General features: G+C 42.7%; 1 protein-coding gene across 6 annotated transcripts; it reads right to left on the bottom strand.

The window, feature by feature from the left end:
* mapk10 (mitogen-activated protein kinase 10) lies at positions 1-25,675 on the bottom strand. Of its 6 annotated transcripts, none has more exons than XM_028417634.1 (14): positions 25,543-25,675; positions 17,586-17,657; positions 15,835-16,004; positions 13,266-13,395; positions 12,868-12,926; positions 12,515-12,653; positions 11,589-11,754; positions 11,061-11,132; positions 8,313-8,495; positions 7,558-7,682; positions 6,839-6,865; positions 6,023-6,086; positions 5,841-5,918; positions 1-4,102 (listed from the first exon to the last, which is right to left on the bottom strand). In XM_028417634.1, the coding sequence occupies exons 1-14, from the start codon at positions 25,543-25,545 to the stop codon at positions 3,960-3,962; spliced, it is 1,431 nt and encodes a 476-aa protein (XP_028273435.1). In that variant the 5' UTR covers positions 25,546-25,675; the 3' UTR covers positions 1-3,959. The 6 variants fall into 6 exon arrangements, with proteins under 6 accessions (XP_028273435.1, XP_028273437.1, XP_028273436.1 ...); XM_028417636.1 differs by having other exon boundaries at positions 17,560-17,657; positions 25,543-25,548; XM_028417637.1 differs by having other exon boundaries at positions 3,978-4,107.
* Between the last annotated feature and the right edge of the window lie 1,826 nt (positions 25,676-27,501).

Below are 27,501 nucleotides of genomic sequence, written 5' to 3' on the forward strand. Positions count from 1 at the left end.
GCTTCGAGATCAGCGTGAAACAGATACGACTTCTTTTTTTTTTTTTACTTTGTTTTATCATTTCTTTTGTTTTTGTTTGTTTTGTTTTGTGTTTTTTGTTTTTTTTTATTTCCAACCTGACAATGTCAAAAAGAATGATTCATTAAAACAACACGGAGTAAAAGAAAAAAGAGAGGAGTCCGAAAAAAAACAACCGAAGAAGAACAACATCACCTGATTCAGATGAGCTTTACAGGGTTTCTTAGTTCCACAACTTTTTTTAAAATTTCATTTAGCATCACCTGACCCTTGTCGCTTGCCTCTCCCTGTCTTGAGTGCAATAAAGTTTTTTATTGCATTGTTGGATTGTTGTTATTTACAGTTAAAGAAAGAAGTGGAAGCCAATAAGCTGAGTCCAAAGATTTTACAGTTGGCACAGCCGAGTACTTCTTCTTTTTTTTTTTTTTAAATATTGGCAATAATAATCATAATAATAATAACAATAATAATATGGCTGAATGACACCTCAGTCATCTTCAGATTATAAATAAATGGCTAACATGATAATAATCCTGAATTCTGAATGTGCTGACTCTGTCAACATTCACATTGTATTCAAAGCAACAGACACGGACTGTAAAGTGATTAACCCAGACGTCGGATCACATCTTCTTCACTCATTCTGTGTATTGAATGCTGGTTAATAATAAAAATAATAATAATTTCATCTGAAACCATTTCCTGTTCTTACATTCAGTGCTGACAACCCTGTTGTTTCCCTCGGCTTCACCAGAAAGCACCTTTTTTTTTGTTTTTAATTGTCTGGAGGGATGTCTTATAAAAAAGATCACATTCAGAGAAATGAAAAACAAAAAACAAAATACATTAGTGACCATGTAAAGATACAGAAAGAGGAGTGTATTGGTTGGATGGTTAAAAATGCCCTGTAGAAAAACTGCAAACAGTACTGTGTGTATTTGTGGTACTGTGTACTGTAGGAGGCGACGTTGGACCCCCCCCCTGCCTTGGTGAGAAATTCATCATAACACAAACAGAAGAATTTTTAAAGTTGCACCCTGTTTTTTTGTTGGTTTTGTTGTTTTTTGTGTGTGTTTTTGTCGTTTGAAAAGATTGCCCTGGCCAGACCCTGAACAGGAAGCCAAAGCTAGCCGTGTGTAGCTTATTCTGGAGACGCCGCCCCTCAGTTACCCTCTTAGCTCTGTGTTCATCTGTGTGTGGGTCGCTGTACCTGAAGCCACAGGCAGGCGGAGTGTTAACAAAGCAGCTGTTCTAAGTCCATCATCATGTAGGGGAGGGGGGACTGTATGTACAGACTCCATGCAACAACAAAAAAAGGATCAGTGTGCTGCAGCAAGTCAGAAACCAGGACACACGGTGGTGTTCATAGGAAGTGCTGCTTGAATCACACAGATGTTCCTTTGTGTGATAACAGTGTGTCACCATGCAACAATTGATGTCTGTACAAAGTTCCTAACACACCGTACAGTGATCTACAGTGAGAATGATGTCTGAAAGCATCATATAAACTCATCCACCCTGCAGGAAAAACATTAAATATGGTGGTGAAATTTAAAAATGCATAAAAACAAAGTGTATGTGTATCCATACCTGCAGCTAAACGTGTGGTTAAATGTGGAGCAGAGGACACACACCTCTGACTCCAGCCCGCCAAACACGCTGTACACAAACAACGAGTTCATAAAGTTAAAGAGTGACAATAAGAGCTGCCATGCACGACCCAGACCCAGACCCAGACTGGTTCAGTTCTGCAGGAGGAATAAGATAATGGCAGAAAAAGTTGCATAAGGAATGGAATTTTCAAATTGAGGAAAGTGTTTCTACCTAACTGGAGGACTCCTGGGGATCGTTTTAAGGCAGAACGAGAAGAAGCAGAGGAAAAAGAAAAGACAAAAATAAGCTCATCTCTGCACCTGCAATGCTTCATTCCAAAAGGCACTTGCCATATTCGGATTCTATCTAACGAAATAAATAAATCGTACACGTCACGGATGGGTGGCCTGTTTTTGTGCTACGGAAGAGGATAAGGGACATTTTTCCAAACTTTTTTTCCAATTCAAATTCTGAGCTACATCCAGAAATTTAGAAAGATTTTAAAAATTTGAATTTTGAAGCCAGAATTTTGACGTTTTTTTTTTTTTAGAAAGATCAAAGTCAAAATTATAAAATTCAATTCAGAATTTTTCTTTCTTGAAGTCAAATGTTTTTCCTGAGTCTTTAAAATTCAGACACTTTTTGGTCAGACACCTGTTCTACGTTTTAAAGTCTGAATTCTAAAATTCACATTTTTAGAGTTCTGTGACAAAATTGTACATTTTTATCTTAATTTCAAAATCCTGATAAAAAAAGACAGACTTTAACATTCAGACACTTTTTAGACCAAAATTCTTGTGTCAGAAAATTAGTCTGAAGAATTTCAATTTCAAGTTCTTAGAATTCTGTGGCAAACTTTTGACTTTTATTTCAAAATTCTGAGATTAAAATGCTCAAATTTTAACCCAAAAAAAGTCTGAATCACTCGAATCTGATTGTTTTCAGAATTCTCAGAGTTATATAAAACTCCCAGACAGAAGTCAGAACTCAGTCCCAGAGTTGCCGTTGCCCTGATCCTTCTCTGTAGTCCTCTGTCTGATTAATGGAATACGACTGTGTGTAGTGATGCACATGAGTTCACTTAAGGAGACGACTTGAATTGCTACGAGGTTAACACTCATCACCGGCTTTCTAACTCCACACTGTATCACCTGTGTCGTGTCCTAAACGTGTTTTATGTCTCGGGGAGAGTCAAATAAATCAGATCCTCCTCCTCCTGTGCCTGTGAGGGGTTAATGGTACACAGTGACATGAGGTGGATGGTGGACGGACTGGTGAAACAAAAGGGACGTTACACACAGATTCAGATGCCTTGAAGTGAAACTTACAAAACAGTCTGAGCACAATCAAAATAGTTTCATATATCTGAGTGTACTGACCCTTTAAGTCCTGAACTCAGCCCTGACCTTCCCTAAAGTCTAAATTGGTTTGCCTGTGGCTCACCAACACACACACACACACACACAAACACACACTCACATGTCCCACTGTGTGACCAGACCCCGCACGTCTGGAGTAAAGTTTACATCGTCTATAAACAAAATATATACAGACTTGTTTTTAGCATATAGTGAGAGATTAGCATCGTTTAAGTCTAACCATGCAGGACTACAGCGATAGGCGGGGGGCAACTGAGGTGGAGAGCTGTGGTGTGGCAAGGTGTGCAAGTCAAGAAAAATCAAAACTCCCAGTGTACTGGCCGTCAGTCCCACTCTGTCTGACCTTCAAGCTGTACAGAATTACAATATTTACAAGTAGCGCAGGGAGTGAAGACACGTCCCTGCAGAATTACCACCAAAAAAAAACAGAAAGAAAATCACACACACACACACACATCAGGCAACCTCACATTTGGGATTGTTGTTTGGGCTGGAAGTGAAAGGAGCATCAGACAAAGCTTAGAGGTTAAAATACAGCAGTGTAATTAAAGATGAATTGGACAAAATGGCCGCCCACCTTGCCACAATGATCAGGGCTTAAATAGCTTCTGTAAAGGAGGTTTTGTAAGGAGACCAGCAGCCAGCCAATATGCACTTTACAGGAGTTGCAAGTCATTTTTGTTCAGATGCCATATACAAGATATGTGGGGTAATATAAGCAAAGCAACTAGAGGATCATTAACATATATTTCAGCTCATTTTACGTCAGTTTAAATGCCACTGCTGTTTTTGAATGACAATGCACAGGCTTTAGATTTCATCATGGCAGATTCCATAAACTCGTGTTTTTCTTCTTAATATATTCATTTTGACCCTTTGCTCTTTTCTTTTTTTTTGTTATTTTTTTTCTTTTTCCATCTGGGTTCTTCACCTTCGGAAGAACATGGGGTTACGCAGGCAGGCGGCTAGTCACCTGCAACACCCCAAGGGTCCTGCAGAGGTCTCCAGGCTGCTGTCAGTGTCTGAGGCCAGGGTCTGGTCGGTGGACATGGAGGAGATGTCGTTGATGGAGGAGGAGGGAGGGAGGCTCTCGCTGCTGTTCACGGCTGCACCTGTGCTAAGGGAATCAACGGCAGCAGGGGGTTACAACGTACAAGAGTCCTGCTGAAGACGGGAGCAGAATAATATAGACACGGGGGAGTATTTTGTACACAGAATTTGTTCCAGGGAGGTCGAGACAACATTAACAACAACTGTGGGACACCACGATCACAGTGTGTCTATAATGAGACAAAGGTTTGGGTCCAGTGAGCTCCACAGGAACCATCGTCAAATGCCACTAAATGACTGGTGGTGGGTGGACAGGAGCTTTGGCTGCTTTCTATTATGGGACATCGGTAATTATTTTTATATATATATTTTTTTTATTTGTCTTTGCAAATTTTAAAGCATAATCAGAAACTTACCAAACTTTTTCCCCAAAATATTTGTATTTCGTACAAATGGGCAAGGCCAGATGCCTCAGCAGTGCCCCCTAGAATGAGATGTTTTTCCCCACGTTTGACCCACATGCACGAAAATGAGTACACATGTGTCTCATCATCCTTTAAAGTCCACCATCTTGTGATGTGTGAACTCCATCTGACTGATCTGAACTTGTGTTGTTGTTGTTTTTTTTGCAGATGTTTTGGCTCCACTAGGGGGCGCTGTTTTCTTATATAAATCACCTAACAGCTACATCTCGGCGTCAGGCCTCTGCATCACCTGAAGGTGGAGGCTGTGGAAACAGGCATGGTGGTAAGCAGACACACTTCCACGCTAGCTCAAAACAACCCTAGCTAGTCATCTTGTGTAAATTGTATCTTCCGTCCATCAACATGCAGCAAAGAAAAATAAAGTTCTCCCCCTTTCTCAGCAGATGTGGATGTGCAGAGAACAAGCACAGAGTATGCATCTAATCTAATCATAACACCAATCTCCAGAGTGTGTTAATGTAGGACTTGAATCCCATCTTGCTGCTCTAGCTCCACTAAAGATGCTCTATAATTTCGTTCGTACTGTTTTCAGATGTGGTGAACACACAGGTCTGTGTCTCACACTCTCTCTCTCTCTCTCTCTCTTCGGCTCTGACTGAGGCATGTGCACTCTCTGCTCTGCTGCAGTAAAACTCTGCTGTCTGCAGCTCCTGCACTGCGTCTGATGCACTCAGCATCAGACACCATCTGTTTAATTACAAGTGGACGGGAAGAGGGAGAAAAAAAAATGGAGGTCATGATTAGACAGAGCTGCATAGATGAAAGACGCAGTCAGTCGCTCTGTGGATTCAAATACACCAAAAAAAAAAAAAAACAAAGCTCATGTTTTTCTCTGTAGTGTTGCAGCTGATGGAGTTTCTACATTGCACAAAATACACTGTTAAGTGTGCAATTAGCCATTTTTACTCATGAATTGTGGCCTTGCAGTGTGTTAACATGACTCCATACTGCCCCTCTGTGGTGCATCATGAGAACTGCACTTACTGTCCTATAATGTAAGCTGACATTTCCTGTGCTGGACCCCACAGAACCCAAACCTTAAGTCATGATATGTTACACATTTAAACACAAACACAGTCATTAAAGGTAAGCACACATTATTCATCATTATATAAACATTTTTTATCAATTATTGATTAGCTGTCATTTTATAAAAAGCACAAAAAAAAACATTTAACTCGGGATGCAGGGGACAGAGACACATGGTCAACAGCACAATGGGTTTCTCTATTTACAAAGAGGGGAGGGGGGGGGACTCCAGTAAGGTTATAGTAAATTCACTTACAGAGCGATTAGGGTTATGCACTGAGAGTACCTGAAGGTGAAGGCTGTCCCTTCACAACGCCATTCTTCGTTCTCTCCTCAAAGTTCATCACCTCTTTGTAGATTAGTTCTGCCAAACACACACACACACACAGAGAGAGAGAGAGAGAGAGAGAGAAGGCGTTAAAACACCACGCACATGTTCTTATGATGTTTCAGGACAGCATCTCTCACCTTTCCACTCATCAATGGAGTGTTCTCTTTCATCCAGCTGCTTGTCGTAGATCTGAGGCGGAGGCTAAAAAGGGGGAGAGAGAGGACGTTTTGTTTTAGTCATTCATAAGTAAGTTCACTAAATAAACATTACATTAATAGATTAAAGGCATAAAAGACACATATCACAACACTAATATGTATGTTCAGGTGGATGAATATAAGTTATGGTGAAAAGATGCAAATGAAACAGTCAGTTACATTAAATGACATGAAATTTTGATGTGATTGATTACTGGTGGAATAATCCACTGTTCATATATCAGTGAGATGAGAAGATATATCTGTGATGCTGACACCGCCCATCCTGCCCTGTCTGCCACTGCAGCAGGTGGTGTACACCTATAAATCCCCTCTAATGCACTGTGACAGTGCAGCAGCCACAGCAGGGCAGTCTGATGACAGATGTTGTGAAGTGAAGGGTTTAAATAAAGATTTGCCAAATGAATGGAGCAACATAAGACCACATGCATGATGGGATTTTTTTTTTCTTTATTTAAAAGCTATATATATATACTTGTTTGGCTTTCGGGGCTCATTTTGTGTGTATTGTCTGTGCGTCATTACACAATGATAAGTGCCACAGAAGATGATCCTTATTAAAAATTACATGGTCTTAAAATGAACACACAACATTACTTGACGTGTTACAGTCTTTTCTTCTCTTTTTATATCTATATTTATTATCTTTAAAACGTGCCAAACGTGGTCTGATTTCTTCCTTCATTTAGTCCCACTGAGCTGTTTTCCTTTGAATGCAGGGCAGTTGTTATTTACCATGGATATTTGGATGAGATCTCTGGCCTTCATCAGCATGAGGTGACATTAGAGAAGGGGAAAATAGCAGAACAGGTGTTGAAATGCCATTCACAGCTGTGTTACACATCAACAGTATCATCATTTAGACCAACAACTACACAACAAATACACTAAAGATCTAAAAAAAAAATGAGCAACTGCTGATACATCTCCAATAATATTGGGACGCTATATATATAGGACCCTATATTTAATTACAAAAAATACAGGCATCAAATTGGCATCAAATTCAAAATGAGCAAAAAAAATCTAAACATTTGAATCACATTTTACAATATTTAACGTCCCATTTTTTTAAAGGTTGCACATCAGCTGGTCATGCACTGATTATCACATGTAAGTCCAAGTGGTATCTGTGCACCTTTATGGAAGCTGCAGATGGCTTTTCCCAATCTCACACTGTCACCTCATACTAATGAGGCGCGGATGAAGACATTAGACTCTGAACAAAGCCGTCTGTTTTTTTTGTTTTTTTTTAACAACCTAGCAGCAAATGTAGAAATATTTGTATTCGGAGCTAACGAATAAAAAAAAAAATGAGAGAAAATTTAAAATAATAGATGAACAAAAATGCTCTGAGTAGAATCATCATGATCGTCTAAATATAAGGAAGATGCAAACGCTGCTGAGCAATCATAGACGTGGAGAGTAATCAATACACAGCTCTGCCTACTCACCGCCTCCACCTCAGCTGGATCGTACCACACGTTGATGTAGGGGTGCTGTAAGGCCTCGTCCACTGATATCCGCTTAGCGGGGTCGATGATCAGCATCTTAGACAGCAGGTCTCTGGCCTGGCTAGCTGTCGGGGTGGAATGTAAAAAAAAAAAATAAAAACGTTAAAGGTGTAGAATGGACTCTGTTTTTTCATCATCTGGCACCTCAGCATCACCAGTCGCCCAGTTGGCCATGGAGTCTCTCCTCCCTCAGGCCCTGGATCTGAAATTGAGAACCCTTGAACCACACACCATCCTTCTCCTACACACTCTGACCTTCACTATAAATAGCTCAACAGCAGTAAAGGACTGAGGAAACTGAGCCGAGGAAGACGGACGGGCTCTGCGTGCCCTCCTGTAAGTTTTTTCCTGAGCATCAGCGCATCAATAACAATACAGACGGTGAATCTTCTTCCTCATCTGTCTCACTTTGCTTCTCTCTGTCTGTCTGTTCCTCCTCTTCCTCTGGCAGTTTAAAATAACCACAGGGTGCTTCTGTCTCTCTCGCTCTCATGTCTGACTCCTACTTTTCACAGTACAAAACAGAAGCACTCCAAGCTGATCTCACATCGTCCCACTCTCACTCTGCTGTCACTGCAGCAGCCTGCAGAGTCATTCATGAGGATTTTACCGGTCGAGAGCTCTTTGATGCATTAACAAAAAAAAAAAAAATGACTGTTGGTAAAATAAAAGTTTCTATAATCGAAGTTTCTTACCTTTGAGTTTGTTGTGCTCGGAGTCAGCGGGGAAAAGGCAGTCAGGGAAGAGCTTTGGGAAGGTGAGGCCTGCGTACTTTGGCCTGTTCTCCACATAGTTTCTCACTGTGGGTTGGAGCTTCTTCATGAACTCCGGTGAAGGTGTGCCCAGCTGCTCGATCACCTTGTTCCACTGGTCAATGTCTGGTGTGGTGGGTCAAGGTTAAAGGGAAACATATGTAGCATCCTGCCACCCTATGCCAATATCATCAATTCACCCTCACTCCCTCCCTCGCTTCCCCTCCCCCCCCCTTCTTCTCCCCCATGTTCTCACACAGAGTGCCAGATGAGGCCATTCGCTGCCAGGCACCACTAGAAATCCCTCTTACTTCTTTTTGCTGGAATGCCTCACACTTCCACCTCCGTTTTGTCTCCATTGCACATTGGCCATGATCCACCCAGTCCTCACTGAGCCTCTTATCCATGGCTCTTTAGCTAGTAGTTGTATTCAGTGAGATGGCTCGAGGTGTTTTTTCCGGCGTGATGCGTGATGCGTGATGTGTGCGGAGCAGCGTCGTCGTGCACCTGAACAGAGCTAATGTCTCTACTGTTCTCAGATCTACACGTGAAGGTTGGAAGGATACGGTCAGTCCCTGGGAACAGCACCGTCCCTCTTATCACCTCTCCAAAGATGCAGCCGACTGACCACATGTCCACTGAGGTCACACACACACACACACACACATGTTGTCATGTATCTGACTCCAACACTAAACTGTGTTTTAGCTCTGACTGTTTTTCTTTCCTATAAATATTCATTAATTTTTCCACCTTTTGGAGCAAATCTATCAAAAAAAATAAATCAAAGCAGCTGTGAAACAGGCAGCAGTGGCTCAGTGGTAGAGCAGGGTTGTCCAATAACCAGAAGGTTGGTGGTTCGATCCCAGCTCCTCCCTTGGGTCATTGTTGTGTGTCCTTGGGCAAGGCACTTTACCCTCACTGCCTCAAGTGCACTCACTGGTGTATGGTGCTACTTGCTGGCCTTAAGCAATTTCCCTTTTGGGATTATTAAAGTATAAGAAAAAAAAATCTGTGGGATTCAATTGCTAATTGGAATCAGCTGTGACTCTTTAATTGTTATGAATTAGGACAGGCATTTACACAGTCTTCATCTCCTGATAGAAGTGGTCTTCTTCTTGTTTGTTAATCTAAAAACGTAGCGTAAAAATTTTCATAGATTTGCAGAAAAATGGTGGCTGTGATGATTATAGGGAGATAAAAAAACTTCCCCTCTGTATAACAAGCTTAATTAAACAACACTTTCCACTAAACAGGTGTAATAAATGTCTATAATTAGCCAGAGTACTGCAGCATGACAATATGTTTCACATGCCATCAGGGCCCCGTGCATTTTATCAGCCATGTACACAGTTCCCCTGCCATCCATAACCACTTATTGTACTACTCCATCAACCAACAACGAGTGAGGTCCATTGTGCGGCGACTTCTCTTCTATATGAGCACCTGACAGACACGCAGGAAGCTGCAGGTTTGGTCAATACCTAAGCTTATTGAAGTAAATGAAGATTAACGGTGTAGCCGAGCTGATCTATGAGCAGAAGATTAACAAAAGTGTGCATGACTGCACTCCATTGATCTACACTAGAGCACTAGAGAGATAAGAATTTCAGGTCATTGTGAGAGCAGAGACCGAGACTGCTGCTGAGCTCATTGCAGGGTTTTCTAGTTTTCCTGCGCATTAATCTTCCTGAGACTGCCTGCAGAGAGCAGAGTATTAACACACACACACACACAGAGAGAGACATGCACAGACACACTGGCCTGACGTTTCTCACTCCTAATCTGCCTCTAAACAACTTTTGACCAATCATCATTCTGAAGGATAAAGCTGGAGATATTCTATATTTCTATTACTCGCTACAAATCCCATGATCCACAGCAAGCGGCATCATGCAGTGATCTCCTATGCGGCGGACGTGTGTGTGTGTGTTCACTGTCCAATACAAATTTATGTGCATCTCTGATCTGTGTGTGCGTCTGCCATTAATCTCTGTGCACTGTTAAAACACACGGGAGGTTCTGCAGTAGGAGAGTTAACTCTTACATGTACAGTCAGTGTCCTGTAGTCCTGAAATCACACATGTGATGGTTTGTTTGATGGTACAGACCTCACCTTTAACCTTTTGAACTCAGTCAGTTAATCTATGCTGCAATTAACAGATGCTCAAAGCAAAAAATATCTATGAATCATTCACTACTGAATTTTTAATCACTGTGTCTGACACTCTCAGTGTTTTTCACGTTTGCACACATGTGCAGAGACGCAGCGTGAGGACTGTTGTTCCAAATCCACCCTTTTACAGAATGAGAAGCCATCTCAGGGATGCAATTACATCCCACTCGCTGCAGGAGAACACACCAGGTAGCACTACAGCAACACTCCAAATATCACACACGCTTAAATATTCAGAGGGGAGGAGGTGAGGCGGAATTTACCCCTATTGACAGAACATATGATGTTACTGCAGGTTATATGAGAAATGTTAAAAGTTGGAATTGGTGCAGTTTAGTTCACCTCAGTAACATACAGCAAACATCAGGTCAAACCAAGAGAGAAATTACCCCAAATCCTAACATTTTTTATGATTTGTATCCATTATACTTGCAGGTCTGCAGCTATTATTTCAATCATTTTAAAGATATCAACATTAGCCATCACATAATTCTATTGGGTGTAAACAAGGATACAGTCCCGGCCAGGGAAAAGGATTTTGTGGCGCACCATTTCTCCCATAATGCACCCCACCGACCAAATATCCACTGCACGCACAGAGGTGAGGGAGCAAAAAAAGAAAGGGAAAAAGCAAAGGTTAGTGTCATCCAGAGTGGCACAGTGATGAGGAGCTAGCTGTTACTTCAGCGAGATCAATAATTAGTGAGAAGCATGTTTTCAGAGACAGAGAAGAGAGAGAGAAGCAGAGCCTTAGAGGCACTAACTACTAGTGGCAGAAACTCCAAGCGCACAGGGTTCCATACTTGAAAGAATTGAGAGAAATATGGCTAATGAGTCAGAGAGAGGCTGCCATTCAATCACACGTCTTCATGTTCTGGGGGCGTTAATCAGTGAGTCACACCTCCAACACTTCACTTCGCTCAAGCTCGAGTGTAACTCAAGCAGAATTGTTCATAAGGTGCCTTCATTTTTTAGAATTTTTTTGAGTCTACTGCAGGCTAAGAATATAATACATACGACTGAAAAAAAAGAGACATTCTCACCGTTCTCCTTGTATCCCATTCCCAGGATGACCTCTGGGGCCCTGTAGTATCTGGTCACCACATACGGAGTCATCATGAAACTGGTTCCTGCAGTTCTGGCCAGACCAAAGTCCAGGATCTTCAGGGTGCAGTCTGACTTCACCACTATATTGCTTGGTTTCAGATCCTGGAGATGGAAAAATGGCTAACATTAGCAGACTCTACGCGTATGTTATCACAGCAAAGATGGCAGCCAGAAGCCAACTTGCACAAATATGACAATAACACCCCGTTCACACTGGAGAAAGTCATTCCAGCTAGAGTAGGATTGAGCCCAGACAGCCTTTAAGCTGGATGCGTTCAGACCTATTTTCAAATCTGGCTAGCACACACTTGTGTCCGCACTCAATCCGGCTTCATCCAACATGTTTGCTGTCCTCCAAACCACTAGGTGGCGCCTCGTAATATACAGAGTCCGTTCACGCTGCGGTAGGACCGCGTGTGCGCATGCGTCGTGCGTTTTTTGTCCCGTGTCGCACCCCGTAAACCGGAAGTAGCACATCGCTAACCGGACGTAGCATGTCGCTAGCCGGATTCGCTCACCACATTTGCGTTCACACCTGAGCCACATTTGAGCCAATCCGGCTAGATCCACCGACGAGAGGTGGATCTAGCCGGATTGAAATCAAACTGGATACAGCCGGATTCGAGGTGTTCACACTCAGAAAAAAACACATCTGGATTGATCTGGATGAGGCCAAATCCTGCTTAAGCCACATTTTTTTCCCCCAGTGTGAATGGGGTATAAATCTCCATGCCAGCAGGGGGCAGTAGTCTGTATTTGTCATTCAGGTAACACTGCAGAAGCTAAGGCCTCAGATGGCTCTTGGTCTGATACTAGGATGCTGTTGTTACAGATTCAAATGCACCGAAACATTCTTCCGTACCCTGTGAATAATGCCGGCTGAGTGCAGATGTTTGATACCACACAGCATCTGGTAGAGCAGGTAGGACATTCTCTCGTGGTCGAGCTCCATCTGAATCACCTGGCACAAGTTGGCATCCATCAGCTCCATCACTAGATACCTGAGGAAGCAGTGTTTACACACTCTCATTTATCATGCAGTTTGAGAACAGGACACCTACAGCTTCACGTTACACCTGGAGTACTTTCACTGTCTACACTCCAGTGGTTGTGTTCTCACAAAGGACTGATGATCATTATAACACAGCACGTAGATTAATGCTTAACTGCTGCATGTGCTAAATTAACAAAAGGAGGTTTTTATAGTGAACTTACACATCCTGGAATTCCTCTAATGATTTCTGTGGCGTGAAGACATTTAATAAACTGATAATCTGTAAGAGAGAAGAACAGGTGTGGTTAAAATACACTCAAAGAGAGGAGCAGCAGTGGATGCATGTCCACAGTGACCCTGACAAAGGACAATGAGTGAAGAAGTGAGAGGGAACAAATACATGTAGAAGACACAAACTGCAGCACTGCTGATTACATTTGTGCCTTGAAGTGCTTTCTGTTTCACTCTCCTGCCACATTTCTGGAGGCAACGAATTTAGCACGGCCACAATGTTGCAGTGTTTTGTAGGGAAAAAAAAGGGATTTAGCCAGAAATAGACACAGACTAGGGGGGGACGGGATACATTTTGCTTCCGCTTCCTCTGTGCTGAATCACTCACATTTTTGTGATTGACACATTTCATGAGCACCAACTCCCGGTATGCCCTCTTGGCATGGGTCTGGTTCTGGAAGGGTCTGCTGAGCTTCTTGATGGCTACGTTTCTGTCCAGGACAGCATCATAGCCCGCACTGCAGAGGAGAAACCACAGACAGCATCCATGAGTGTGTGTGTGTGTGTGTGTGACCATCTGATGAGAAGTCAATCAATGCATCCACATCAGTCTTGACAGAGGTGATACTAGAGCTGTTAAGCAGATATATAAGGTTGATTGATAAGTTTGTGGCCTTGTGGGGGGGTTGAATTTTAGTATTTATGCAGCGTCCTGTAGCAGTCAGTGGTGCACAACAGCGATTAAATCCCTGCTGGTAGTCTGAGGGTTCCAAGTGAGGTGGACGAGCATGCATGTTTTTTGAAATTCAGCTTAATTTTCTCCGGTTTTGTCACAGAGATCAGCGTGACTCTTTTCCAGGCAGCACTCACTTTGCATCCCAGAGTTGGAGACGAGTACCCTTCCCTGTTTGGGTGTTTTTCACAGATTCCTAGGTTGTTGGTGGTGGACCCAAGTCCCACCATAGCTACAAAACACTGGAGAAATGTCTCCAGAAATGTCAAGATTGTCCCTCGACATCTCCTTATAAGGACCAAAGATGCATTTCTGGAAGATTCCCAACTCTGTGATTGATCTTTTCAGTATCTGTCTGATGGCTGATTCTCATTTCCATCATTGCAGGGTAACATTTTAAATTGGTGAGTCTCAGAGTTTGACTGCACATGCACGTTTCTAGTGTTTTTATGCTAAGCTAAAGGCATGGCAGTGACTTCACTTCCACTCTCCACGCCACCTTTTTGGTCACCATTACAGCTAAAGTGAGTGCTTTGCTGGCTCAACATAATCCCAGAGCCCCGGAGAACCTCTGGGATTCAGTCAATTTATGTCTGCTTTCATTGAACAGCAGCGTAGGAAAAAAAAACACATCATAAACATGTCACATCACACTCTCTGTGAGCTATATCTCACAAATTCTCCCAACAAGCTGCTGCAAATTAACTTCTGCATCTGTGTAGCAGGCTCGCCACGGATGGCTGCGGTTGGTCCGCGTCTCTGTGGAGACCACAGGCCAGGGATGGTGCGTGTGTGACCATGGAAACAGTGGAGCCACCTCATAAAAGCCTTCATCCAATAGGGATCTGAGCCAGTCATCACTTTTTTTTTTCTAGCTGGGCGAAAGATGATGTCATGACCAGCTAAACTACTTAAAGCCTTCATCCCGCCTAAGATGCTTCTGAGAGCTCATCCTGCCTGAGCGCAGGAGTCATGAGGGCAGGGATGTGCACAGATTGGGATGTTTGTGGGCAGAGTGAGTCTGATTTTTTTCTCTCATTATGATGTTTTTCAGGCTTCACTGGGACACCAGTCAACTGATTGCATAAGAATGTGTTTTGGATCTGGAGGCTGCTTGTGTGCATATTGTCCACAGTTTTTTTTTGTTTTAACAGGAAGTAAATCCGACAGATGTTTATGTAAATGTGATTATGTCACTCAGCTGGGGATTATGCTGAAGTTACTGCACGGTGTTAACTTATATTACCACCACATAAGGACCACATGTCCTTACACCATAAACCTGCACACGTGCTAATGTATTTGTTATGACACTGATTTCATGGCGTCTCCCACTTGATCTCTATAATCAGTGGGATATTATATTAGTATTTAGGGTTTTATGGGGGGGGGTTGTGTTGGGTAATACCATCACCATATGACACCAGATGACAGCTGTGGGGGCAGCCAGGCAGCCCACAGCAGAGCAGGTTAAATTAGATTTAGCACTCCATCTCTAACAATATCCTTCAAATGGGCACAATCCCAGCATTAGCAGTTACAGCCTGAGCCCGAGCTCTTTTGCAAATGCACAAAATTGCTTTGGAACGGAAGGACTGAGGGCATGGGAAGTAAAGGGGAAGGACAAAGCGGGAGGGCAGGGGAGCTGGTGAATCTTCAAACAGTGGTTAAATATAAGCTGGAAGGGCTCCTGAGATATTACCAGCAGCAGCAGCAGCAGGGCTGCAGCGATAAACCATTAACATAAACATAACTTATAGATCTGCTGGGTCATTTTTGATGAAGTAAGACTGTAAGATGCATTCCTTTAAGTGGAGCCTTGGCAGTCCTTCCACTGCGTTCTGACAGGGCTGACGTGAGCTGAATTACAATGAATGAAGGATCTCTCTCTCTGCAATCTGGATTAAGGATTCACTTAAGTGCCCATGCAGTTATTATACATCCATACTGGAAGTGAAAGAATTGACTTTTTACCAAAATGTTGCATCACTAAATTGATAAAAATAACTATTATTGACTGTCTTAAACACAAAAACATAAATTAACATGTATCAGGATTAAACATATTCCACTGTATCTACTTCAACAGTAAAAACACCCTGATCAACTCCAATAGCAATAAACCAAACGCCAAACAGGATAATCACACATTAAATATTAAATATAATCACATTAAAGCAGCTTGATATCTTATAAAATAAGATGCACTGTTGAGAGTACTCACCAGACTATTCCCTGAGCTCCAGAGCCAATGGGCTTTAAATTCTGGTATCGTTTTAAAACTGTGAAGGTGGAGTCTCCCACTTCCACACTGTAGAACTGGTTGTCCACTTTGCTTTTGCTCATGTTGTAATGCTTGGCAATATATGACACATCCACTTGTTTTCCAAAACCCTGCAAACAAAAAACACAACGTTGAGCCGTGCTGGAGATGATTTTTTTTTTAATGTTTACTTACCTGGAAACATCTGAAAGATGTCTGCTACTAAGATGTGAAGGTCAGTTTTTTCACATTAACCTTGGACATATTTACAATATCAGCCATTATTAAACCTGATTCAACATGCACACTATATTTAGCTTTCTATACTTTTACATTCATCTGTGACTGTCAGAGCTGAGCTCACAAACTCAGACTTGGACTCCAGACGTCTTCAGTTACATTAACTGTGTAATCTTAATCTCAATCTAACAAAATAAAGGCTAATTGGTAACAACAGAAGCTCAGCACAAACATGACAGGACTTACAGCTTACACTGAATCCATGCAGAAACCATGTAACAGCATTAGTGCAGCTAATGTCTTTAAATGACTGGAGACATTATTCTGTTACTAATGTGCGCGTCAGGCTGTAGTTATTAAAGAGCAGAGCAGTCGAACAAATGGTGCCACAACAGAAACATGTACAGCACAGCTCACAAACCGCTTTGAATGTCGTGCAAAATGAACGAATGAATGTACGTTGCGAGAAGAATTCAAAGCTAAACGTGGCTGACGAGTGATCCGAATCATTTCAATACGTTGGATTGTAGCCTTTACTGTGCAGTGCAGCCATAGCTGAGCTCACAGAGTTACAGTGGACTCGCCTCTAGCTTTAGCCTGCAGCTAACCACACAGGTCCTCACACAACTACATCCACAGATGAGTTTTTACACTCAATAGGATGATTGAGGGTCAGATATGAGATTCCTCTCCATTACATATACACTATATTATCACTCCAGAGAACGCGTCTCCACTGCTCCAGAGTCCAGTGGCGGCGTCCTTTACACCACTGCATCCGACACTTTGCATTGCACTTGGTGATGTGTGGCTTGGATGCAGCTGCTCGGCCATGGGAACCCATTCCATGAGGCTCTCTGCTTACTGTGCTTGGGCTAATCTGAAGGTCACATGAAGTTTGGAGCTCTGTAGCAATTGACTGTGAAGAAAGTCGGCGGCCTCTTTGCACTATGCGCTTCAGCATCCGCTGACCCCTCTCCGTCAGTTGACGTGGTCTACCACTTCGTGGCTGAGTTGCTGTTAATCCCAAACTCTTTTCGTTATGAGCTGCCAGTTGACTGTGGAATATTTAGGAGCAAAGAAATTTTCACGACTGGGTTTGTTGCACAGGTGGCATCCTATGACCATATATATGTTATATATGTTCCACGCTGGAACTCACTGAGCTCCTGAGAACGGCCCATTCTTTCACAAATGTTTGTAAAAACAGTCTGAAGTGCTTGATTTTATACACCTGTGGCCAGGCCAAGTGATTAGGACCCCTGATGCTGATCATTTAGATGGGCGAGCGAATACTTTTGGTAACATTGTGTATTTACACAATATTAACACACACCATCAGCCAATCACGCCAGATGTTTCTCATGTTTGTGAGCTGCTCTGCAGTTATATCACGACAACAGTAAAGAGCAATGAAGGGGAAATGGAAGTGAATTTATACTGTACCTTTTTTACCTGTAAGGAACACACACCTGACAAAAGGCTATCTTTACATCCAGGACTGGTTGGCTGCAGTTGTATAAGAAATGTCTGCTCATAAATACCTGGAAGACACAAACAGGGGGGAGAGGGACAGTTAGAGGGAAACAAATATTTCATGGAGCTTTGCTGTGTTCTCTCTGTTTTGTCCCTAAAACTCTGAAACCAATATATTGATTCCTCAGCTATGAGGATAAATGTCTCGGTGTGTTGAAAACAACGTCAAGCAATATGATAGTACTGGTTGACGACTTGCTGGCAAGCTAAAGTCAATCATTCTCTGGATCTTCTACTTCCAAACGTTAGCATAATACGGTCGCTTGGCAACGGTACAACCAACAAAGTCTACTTTCTGCCACCTGCGACACCATTTTCTTGGCGACACATCCTGTCTCAACAAGCAGCATGACCACAAGAGAGCAAACAGTCCTGTAAATGTAAACAACGGTCATTTAAATTGCCTTAAAACTAAAGGATGCATGCTTGGAGCTTGATGCAAAGCTTCCTCTTAGGTTAGACTCTAGCTTAGCTTCAAACTGAGCGAAGAGGAACTGCTAGCCATGCTAAGAAGTAAACTGGTCTTCCAATTATATTTGTAAGGACACCAATCAGATATGAGTAATTAACACAGAGACTCTGATTAATATGGTTTGGCTGAGTTGCATGCATGGATATATTAAACCTTTCTTCTTTATTTCACATTGTCACTTATCCAACACTTTGAACTCATTAACCTTTTCACCCTTCAGGACACCCAGAGTGGATCACATGCAGTTTCACACAGACGTATTTAATACAGCCATCACAGATAAACTGGAAGGACCATCAGATGCTGCATTTGAATTAAAGCTGGAAGGCTTTTAATGTGAAAGAGCAGCTGATGAGTCAGTTCGGCTCCTGCTTCAAGGGGTCGTCCAGGTAATGAAGCTCCCACTGTACTAATGATCATCTGCACAAACTGATACCTGCTGCTAATGATGGCAGATATTGTCAGTCATCATCGTCCTGCACTAATATCCTCACACACTGTATCCTTAGGAGGGCGTGGCTTTGCCATTTTGCAATCAGGAGGCATATATAGATTTATTGTCTGAGCTAAATCCTAAGGAAGCCTTAAGAAAAGAGATGTGGGGCACAGAAGGGAACGATTTCCAGTGGAGCTTATTTTACATTTATACAGTTCAAAGTGGCTGTGGGTGTGGAGCCGATTGCAAAGAGTGCCATTAAATAAGTGGTCATAGAGTCGTTTATTCAGCATTTTAAGAGGAGTAAAATGAAACAGAGACTGGTTTCATCCACCATTTACAATCCTTCAAGCCACCGTAGTAATTTCACATCACACCTGTATGTTTGACACCACATTAACCTGCACAATATTTGCTATTAATCTAACAGGGTCAACACTGAGCGCCCGGGCTTGCCGCTGTTATCTTTAGCCATCTGTGTACACGAGATATTAAAACCCTCACAGACCCAAATGTTTGGCTTCCAGCAGTACTACACACACTATAGTAATGCAAACATCAGCAGGACCGTCTTTGAATGTAATGTTAATGTGAGGCTACAGTAGACATATGGACTCCTACACATATAAAACCACTTTCAGTACCAAAAAAGGCAACAAATGTGAGTTCATAACCGTGACTTTCCCTAAAAACTGGCAGATTCTGTAGCTGCTTGTTCAACCCTGCGACCAGATTCTGCTGATAGTGGTTGTGGTTGAAATGCTGCTGTGGTTGTAGCTAAGACTACACTCAGCACCATTTCTTTAAAACGCCCATATATCATTCTGACTGCAAAATGTCTCTACTGTGCCAAAGCCAATGTCCGCTGATGGAGAGGCTGAATGAGGAAAAAAAGAAGGGTTACTTTCACTTTTAAACTCCAAAACATTGAGTTTAAGACGTAAATATCACAATCAGTTAACCCTAATTTCACTAACAAGGCCACGCCCCATGGATTTAACAACTTTAGAGAGGGGAAGGAGAGGGATAGAGGGGCCAAAAGGGCAGGGATGAAGGCATGAAAGGGATGACTGGAGGAGGATAAATTCATGGGTGGGGGTACGTCTCTGTAGATTAACATCTTTGACCCCCCAGGGTTCCGGTAAACAAAGATAGTAGGAGGGAAGAGAGAGCGTCTTAAGTCAGACAAAGAGGAGGAGCAGACACACCTGTAAATATAGGTGGAGGCTTCAGAGTGTTGCTGAGTGTTGCTGAGTGTTGCGTCAGGGTTTAGAGATCAGAGGGTTTTTTTTTTTTGCAGTATAGATTGTATAAAGCTGCCGGTTTGTAGCAGTCAGTAGGATGTTAGCCAGTCAGAGTTCCCAATCGGAAGAAGACAACTCTGTGAGCTCTGCGTCTGTGTCAAAGCAATGTCATGCAGAGCTGGATGAGCAAGCGCCCATCAAGCCCAAACCAAGACCATGTCATTACTGTGTGCGCCATGTTTGGAGACAAATTATGAACATCTGGGGGGATATGTGCCATTTTACAAACCAGACTGGTGATAAACAGGACACAACAACATTACAGCACCATACTCTGAAGATGCTAAAGTGTTAAAGATGCAGCAGCACCAGAGATTCAGCTCATCTCAGGCGGCACAAAAACACACTGAAGACTCGCACATCCTATGAGTCAGTAACACTGATTAAACAATTAAGACACAACTAAAGAAACCTAAGAATGGATCTCAGAACAAAAGCAGTGGAAGAACAGGGAGGAGGTTTTAATTATCTCCAATGGGCTAATGCATATTATTATGGATACAGCTGACCATTCATCTTCAGTGCTTGGGTGTGCGGCGAGCATTGTGCGCTGCAGTTGTGGCTGCTGCTTGTTATTTGGATCGTGGGCATTCTGTTACATCCGCCCCCATGGGTACAACAATGCCTCCGGCGAGCCAGTGATCACTCTGCATACTTTGGAGGCAGGGTCCCTTTGTACAGAGAGACATGTTACAAAAGGCTCATGAGTTTACAAAGCAAGTGACACCTTTATACTGGCTGATCTGTCTCTAAAAGGAAGACTGCCCCCCTTTGGTTTATGGAATGTTTCGGACACTGAAGTTAGAAGCCATTTTGGGTTATTTGGGAGTAAGAGGTGACAATATTTGGAGCAAGCAAAGAGTGGATCTGACTATGGTTTCTAGGTTTCTTGAGGGCTGTTCCGAGCCCTTGTAGGCAGCTCTGGGAGGCTCAGATGTTGCCATGTTGTCCGGCAAAATTCCAAATACAGACAAAGAAGTGAAGGGTGGCTGGAGCTGAGGTGGGCGGGCAGTCGCAGAAGCAGGAAGTATTCACTGTAAAATGGCACCCGCCTGTCACTCAAACTGGTCACGCCCATAATTATCCATAAGTCCTAATGTAGAATCATCTTTTGTATCAGGCTGCAAACATGTTTATTTCAGCTGGTAAGTCGGCCATTTTAACATAGGGATTGACTCACTTTTGGAGCCAGCCCCTAGAGGCTGTGGTGTGAACTGCAGTTTTAACACTTGCAAGGTGGCTCTGTGTCCCTTAAAAGTGAGATAGGTTGGCTTGCAAAGGCCCCAATGAGAAGGGTTTTATGAATAGAAGCCTACTTCATCTTAGAAGTGGAGTTATTTCCTTATAGACGTCTTGTTGCAGTGGTGTCACCTTGTTTATTTTTAGTCTGCATGTAATGGATCATCTGTTTCTTGCACATTTATTCATACAATATTAGATTATATTAACCATAACATGACAATAATAGAAGCCACATGTAACCCACTCATAAATATCATACTAAGTCAGACTTAGCTGTGATTTTATGCTAAAAATCAGGCAATGATTCTATATGGATTGCTTCAAAAACCAGCCCACTGGCTTTGGCACACACACACACACACACACGGTGTACTTTCATCTGACTTAGAGCTTTCCGTAAGTTTTAAAAGCCCACAGACCATTATTAAAGGTCACTCTATGAAATACTTCTTGCGTGTCATGAGAGTCCATTTCATTACTATGTGAAGACGAGCAGCCAAGGGCCGCCACGCCAATATCCAGCCTCCCTCGCCCGAAAGGCTTGTTTGACTGTAATATAAATTTATAGAGGCGTGAGAAGCGGAATGTGTCAACAAGACTGGAGCTGGGTTGTTTTGTCTCACTAGGATGATCTTCATCACCACTCGCTCTGCGTCATTTTGTGCATTTTCCAGGCAGTTTTTGGCATCACATGATGTCATTCTTAATATTCTTTATTAGCTGTATAAATAAGGATCATAATAATATAGCCATGGCTCGACATACAGGAGGATGATGGGAGTCTTTGGTCGCTGTATCCATAAAAGGATTTAAACTCTGCTCATGTCTGCACTGCATATGATAATGGAGGGGTAATGATAAAGCACAATGTGTTCAAATGTCCATAGACACCAGTGTTATTGTTTGCTCTCATAACTCTGCTATAAGCCTGAAAGCTACACTCTCTGAATGTCACACAACATCGTCCATATCCATCTATGTCTTCATCCTCCACACTGATGAGCGCCTGCCTTTTTCCTCCCCTCTTCCCTGCCTGTCTTTTGTCCCTCCCTCCCTCCCATTCCTGCTCCCAGGCTCCCAGCACTCGCTGCAACCATCTCCCCTCCCCCTCCTCCTCCCCTCCCTCAGAGCTTCATTGTGAGTGCTTGGTTCAGCAGCCTCAGCCTCAGCCTCTCCTGCAGTTTGCAGCTTTGCCTTGCCTTTTTTTTTTTACTGTTCAGCCTGAGTGAAACGCAGCGCAGCCTCCAGTCTGGACTCAAGGGAGGGGGACGGGAAGCACTTCAAAACTGCGGGCCCAGCCAGGAAAACAAGACGGCACAGACTCCCAGGCTCATCTACAGACTGCGATGTTCACTGACATCTATTGATTCGCTTCCTTTAGCGCTGAAAAATACTCTCATTCCACCGCGTCTCTGCCGTCCCCGCTTACACTTGCTTGATGCTCTTCTAAGTAAACAACAGACATGGTCGCTGTAAACCTGCTGACGCTGCAGTTTTCTGATAAGTTGCAGCTTGGACAGGTGTTGAGCACATTCCTCTGATTTACAGCTTTTCTTACAAAACCTGAAACACATTTTTTGGACGAAGACAAGGCTGAAACCACTGTGCTGTTTCTAAAACAGCCTCCTCTAATAACACAAGACGATGAGAGGATCACAGATATTCTGGTGCCATGGATACAGACGATGCTCCTTTCTAAAAATGAACAGCGCTTCAAAAACTACTGCTCTTTCTCAAGAAATCTGACCTTGTTCTTCACATTTTTCATGTGAATCCTGGGTTTACATTACAAACACAGCTTCTCCAACGACGCCAACGTGAAGAGAGGTTTTGATGGTATCAGCGACATTTGTCTGGTTCTGTTAATGCCTCCTCTAAAACCCTTTTGATGGCCTCAATGTCTGACCTTTGGTGACTTTTAATTCTCTTTACAGATGTGCTGCAAGCAGATCTAACACAGCTTAAAATCTCACACTCAGCCAAAGCAAATAAAAGCTGCATATTTGTCAGATCCAATCCAATTATGTAACTGTGCATCTCGCTCTGCGGGCATATTTCTCTGTTTGTGTCTGAGTTGGTAATCAACGCTGCAACCTGGGGGAATAAACTTTCCTGCAGCCAGAATTTAATCTGTAAAAAATCTAACAAAATAAAAGTGCATTATAAGAATATAGAATTTAATAGGTCTGCGTGTGGCAGGAGTCTGGGGATTTGTTTATAATATAACTATTATGCTATGATTCAATATATTGCAATATATAACTATATAAAAAAATCTAATTGTAGAAAAGAAAACACAACCTTATACAGAGTTTGTGTCAGATCTGTACAAAGGAAGTGATATTACATCATAATATACAAGTGTATTGATATTTCCCCTCATAAAAAATATATATATATATATATATAAGGCTACAAAGAAGACATCCATGCCCCCTATCTGTAGCACTAACATCAAAACTATAGGATTATGGTAAACTGACCCTTTCACAGCAATAGCACACATTTCAAGGCCAGCCTCTTCCATCTTATGGTTACCATGGCGATGACTCAATCCCAGCAGCCATGTGAAGGGTGCAAGTCTTTGACCACTAACACTGTATTTAAACCATTATACTAAGATGCATTTTCATGGCGTCGCTTCTCTCCCCCACACACTTGTTGTCTCATCCAGTTTCATAAACAGATTGAAGTGCTGACATGCAATACTCCAATGATGACTTCCACCTGCCGTATGATTGAATATTATGGTCCCTCCCCCTAAAGACTGACGAGGATGTGACCACTTCAGTCACTAGAATCCTTTAGAACAGCCACCCAGACTGAACTGGACAGAACTACATATCTAAAGGTGCCATCTTGGATTTATTTATAAAAAAAAAAAATGTTCCTGACACGTGACTTAAGAAATCCTTTGACCCTACAATCCCAACATTATCTCAACTTTCCTTATTCCATGACATAACAAAGGATTAGTGTAGTGATAACACAGCAGCATAGCATCAGTGTGCTTGTGGCTATTCCCATTGATCATGCTACAGTGGACAAACAAGCTACCTCCTCAGAAATCAATGTCATTCACTGCCAGTTTGTGTAGACCTGCAGTACATCAAATGAAAGATGAGTTTAATAGAAAGATTGAATAGAATAAAATGCTTTATCAGAAATATTTAAGCACTTTAATGAGGTGAGGAAGAGGTGGGAGGAAAAGAGCCTGTTTATCTAAATAAAAGAGAGATGTGGTTCCTGTCAGCCCCTGCAGAAACTCCCATAAAAAGCTTTGTTTAATTGTTAAGCCAGTTCCCTGCAGCACTTTCACAAGCATGGAAGCCTGCTGATGAATTATTCAGCAGCCAAGGTCACAGCGCTAACACCCCCCACCCACCCACCCCTCTCTCTCTCTCTCGTTCTATCCATCCTAACTCGAACATGTACAGAGTTTGTTGTGACACATCTAAACCTTCACTGACTCTACACAACACTGTGCAGTCATTATATTCCATGACTGTAGGCATGCACCACACCAGAAGCATAATGTGATGCAGCTACCTGTGCTCATCAGTTTAATGAATAGGCCAGGTGGGTTTCCAGTGATCCAATGATGTGCAGACAAACAAAGCTGATCCAGAGAAATTACCCTGCTCATTAAATCCAGCCTACATCAGGATGAAAAGAAGGCCCCTCTGCATCATTTCAAGCCTCTAGATATATACCTCTCTCTCTCTCTTAATACACTACACCACAAACACAGAATAATCTACACCCTTATAAATCACCTTTAATTCAGACTATCAGCCAGAGAACTCCTCATGCTCCTATGATGGGATCCAAAAAGGCTGGTCCCACATCCCTGCTGAAGTACAGTGATGCTCTGCATAATGCACAAGGTGCGCAGCTGACTTCTGAGGGGGGAGGAGGGACAAACCCTGCATGTAGGCCTACAGTACAGCCTGTGTGGCCTGGCTTGTGTTTTGAAGAGCATCATCATACATCCATCATCCATTTGCAACCACTCCTGCCCTCCCAATCAAATATGTATTACAGCAAGTAGCCCCAGTCAGAAATAAATAGGCTACATATATTTTTAAAGTGTGTCTCAGTACATTCATCTGGAGACAAACTATTATTTAAGATATCTGAGGAGATGGAGAGAGGATGGAAAAACAATTTGCTCAGGTCAGGACTAACGCCATAATGACACCCGTCACACCGTGCTGCCTGCTTGTTGTTATAAAACAACATCCGTGCCAAAGGCATCAGGAGAGGCTGTTTTTTTTTTGTTTTTGTTTTTTTTGTAAATCCCTTTCCCACCGAGGCATCACCAGTGGACTTCTTCATTAACCTTTCTTTCCAATCAATATTCATCACTCCACCCTCCTCCAGGCAGCTGAGATCCGAGCATCGCATCCACATTATTAAACAAACACGCCCGGCCTTACCATTCCGTGCCAGCTGATGACGATCCCAGTCCGGTGCCAGTCCTTTTCAAAACATCCCGACGGGAGACATTGCGGTGACCGTTGCGGTGACCATTGCTTAATGAAGGCTTAATGAAAACGTTCATGAAGATGATCCTCACCCCCTCAAAAAAAAAAAAAAGAAAATATGACGGCGATGAGGAAAGTAAAAAAAACAAAGCAGAGGTGGACGGAACCGAGGTTCGCTGATGCTGAATCACTCTCCCCCAGCTCACCACCTTGCAACCATTGTGCTGCAAGATGCTGGCTGTACCATTGTGGACCTACCAGAGCAGAGAGAGAGAGAGAGAGAGAGAGAGAGAGAAGGGGGTATAGGGAAATATGTTGCCATGGCAACCGAACAGGAGCACGTCTGACGTCAAAGCAGCCCTGAACAGAGGGAGGGAGGGAGAGGAAGCGATCACATGGATGGAGGCTGTCTCCCCAGATGGGAGGGGCGTGTCTCCCCCCTCCTTCCCCTCTCTCCCCCTCTCTCTCTCTCTCTCTCTCTCTCTCTCTCTCTCTCTCTCTCTCTGTGATCCCATCCATCCTGTACCGTCCCGTCAAAGCCATCACAAGGCTCAGCGAGAGATATGTAGCTAGTCGAACTTGATTGGTCAGGTTTGTGTCACTGGCCTGCCCTCATCGATCCACTCGTGAGGCAACCCACAGAAAACCAGGCAAGGAAATGCAAGCTGAGCAGAAAAAAAAACATTTATTACAAGCAAAAAATATAAAAAAAAAATCAGATAACAGCCCAACTGATCAATGTATTTTTATTGTATTTACATTTACAAAATAATATAAATAACAAGGTTTTTTAAACATAAACACTGATTGCATAGCAGAAAATCTATTTTTCCATGTGTTTTTTTCATAAATGTTAAAAATCACACCTGAGCTGAGTTTAAAGAACACGTGTAAGAACTGTGGAATTCCACCAGAGGCTGCTGATTTGTTCTGCTGGTGTTCTATATTAAAATAAAGCCCTTAAAATCTGGTAGAACGCTGTAAAAATTATGTTATTCACAAGTACAAAAGCCTGCAAGGGCACCTCATGTCCAAATTAGTTTGTTGGCATAAACTAATTTGAACCAATTTAGATGTTTTGGGTGCAAACCTGGGGAAGGTTTTGGGTATTTACATGAACAAACCACCAGAGCAACAAACATCAGAGCCAACAGGGCTCTCTGAAAATGTATTGCCAGACGTGGCGAGCTTTTATTTTAACTCAAGGCAGACAGAGGACCTCATTTCAAAAGAGCTCCAGGAAAGTTTTTAATGCTCTCCAGCTGGACCCATAAGCTAGACGTGCCAGTCAAGTTAAAAAAGAAAATGCCTTTAACCATCAGTACCAGGTGCTGCACACATCCCAGATTGTCCTGACAGGCATATCAGCTCTTTCAAGGGTTTAGTGCAAAATGCCCTCTGGGTTCAGACCGGCACCGATGAGGAGAAGCAGGAGGAAGAAATCCAAAACTAAGAGCCCCCACTTTTTGTTCCACGTTATAAGACATTACTCATCCAGACTCCTGATCTCCTGATGGGGGGGGGGGGCTCTGCCTCAGGTGATGTGTAGAGATTTAAGGGCTACTGAGTCAAAGGAGATGCAACAGATCATTGTGGCAGCGGTTCATCAAACTGTTAAAGGTGTTAGAAGTGGAACTGCACAGAAGAACTGCCACATGATCCAGTTTATCCCTATAAACTGCAGTGACTTTACAATGGCACTGGTTCAAGAAAATTAGAATATCAGCTGTTTTGATCTAAAGAGAAAACCAGCATTAATCAGATAATTGAGTGTTTTTATCATTCTAGCCCATGGTTGGTGATAATAATCATGGCTTTTAGCACAGGCAGGCTGAGATAGCCCTTTCAGCACAGCCACTGTTTAGCCAAGGCAGCATGTAATGACGACTAAACGCCTCTAGATGGCGCAAG

The sequence above is a fragment of the Parambassis ranga genome, chromosome 12 (genome assembly GCF_900634625.1).
Source record: "Parambassis ranga chromosome 12, fParRan2.1, whole genome shotgun sequence".
Taxonomy (NCBI): domain Eukaryota; kingdom Metazoa; phylum Chordata; class Actinopteri; family Ambassidae; genus Parambassis; species Parambassis ranga.

Coding starts and splice junctions, on each gene's coding strand:
- mapk10 (XM_028417634.1), bottom strand. Junction 8,496..11,060: donor CCTTTTCCCTGGCCGGGACT/GTATCCTTGTTT, acceptor CCACCACACCAG/ACATTGACCAGTGGAACAAG. Junction 6,087..6,838: donor ATCTCATCCAAATATCCATG/GTAAATAACAAC, acceptor CCCCCTTTTTAG/CCTCCGCCTCAGATCTACGA.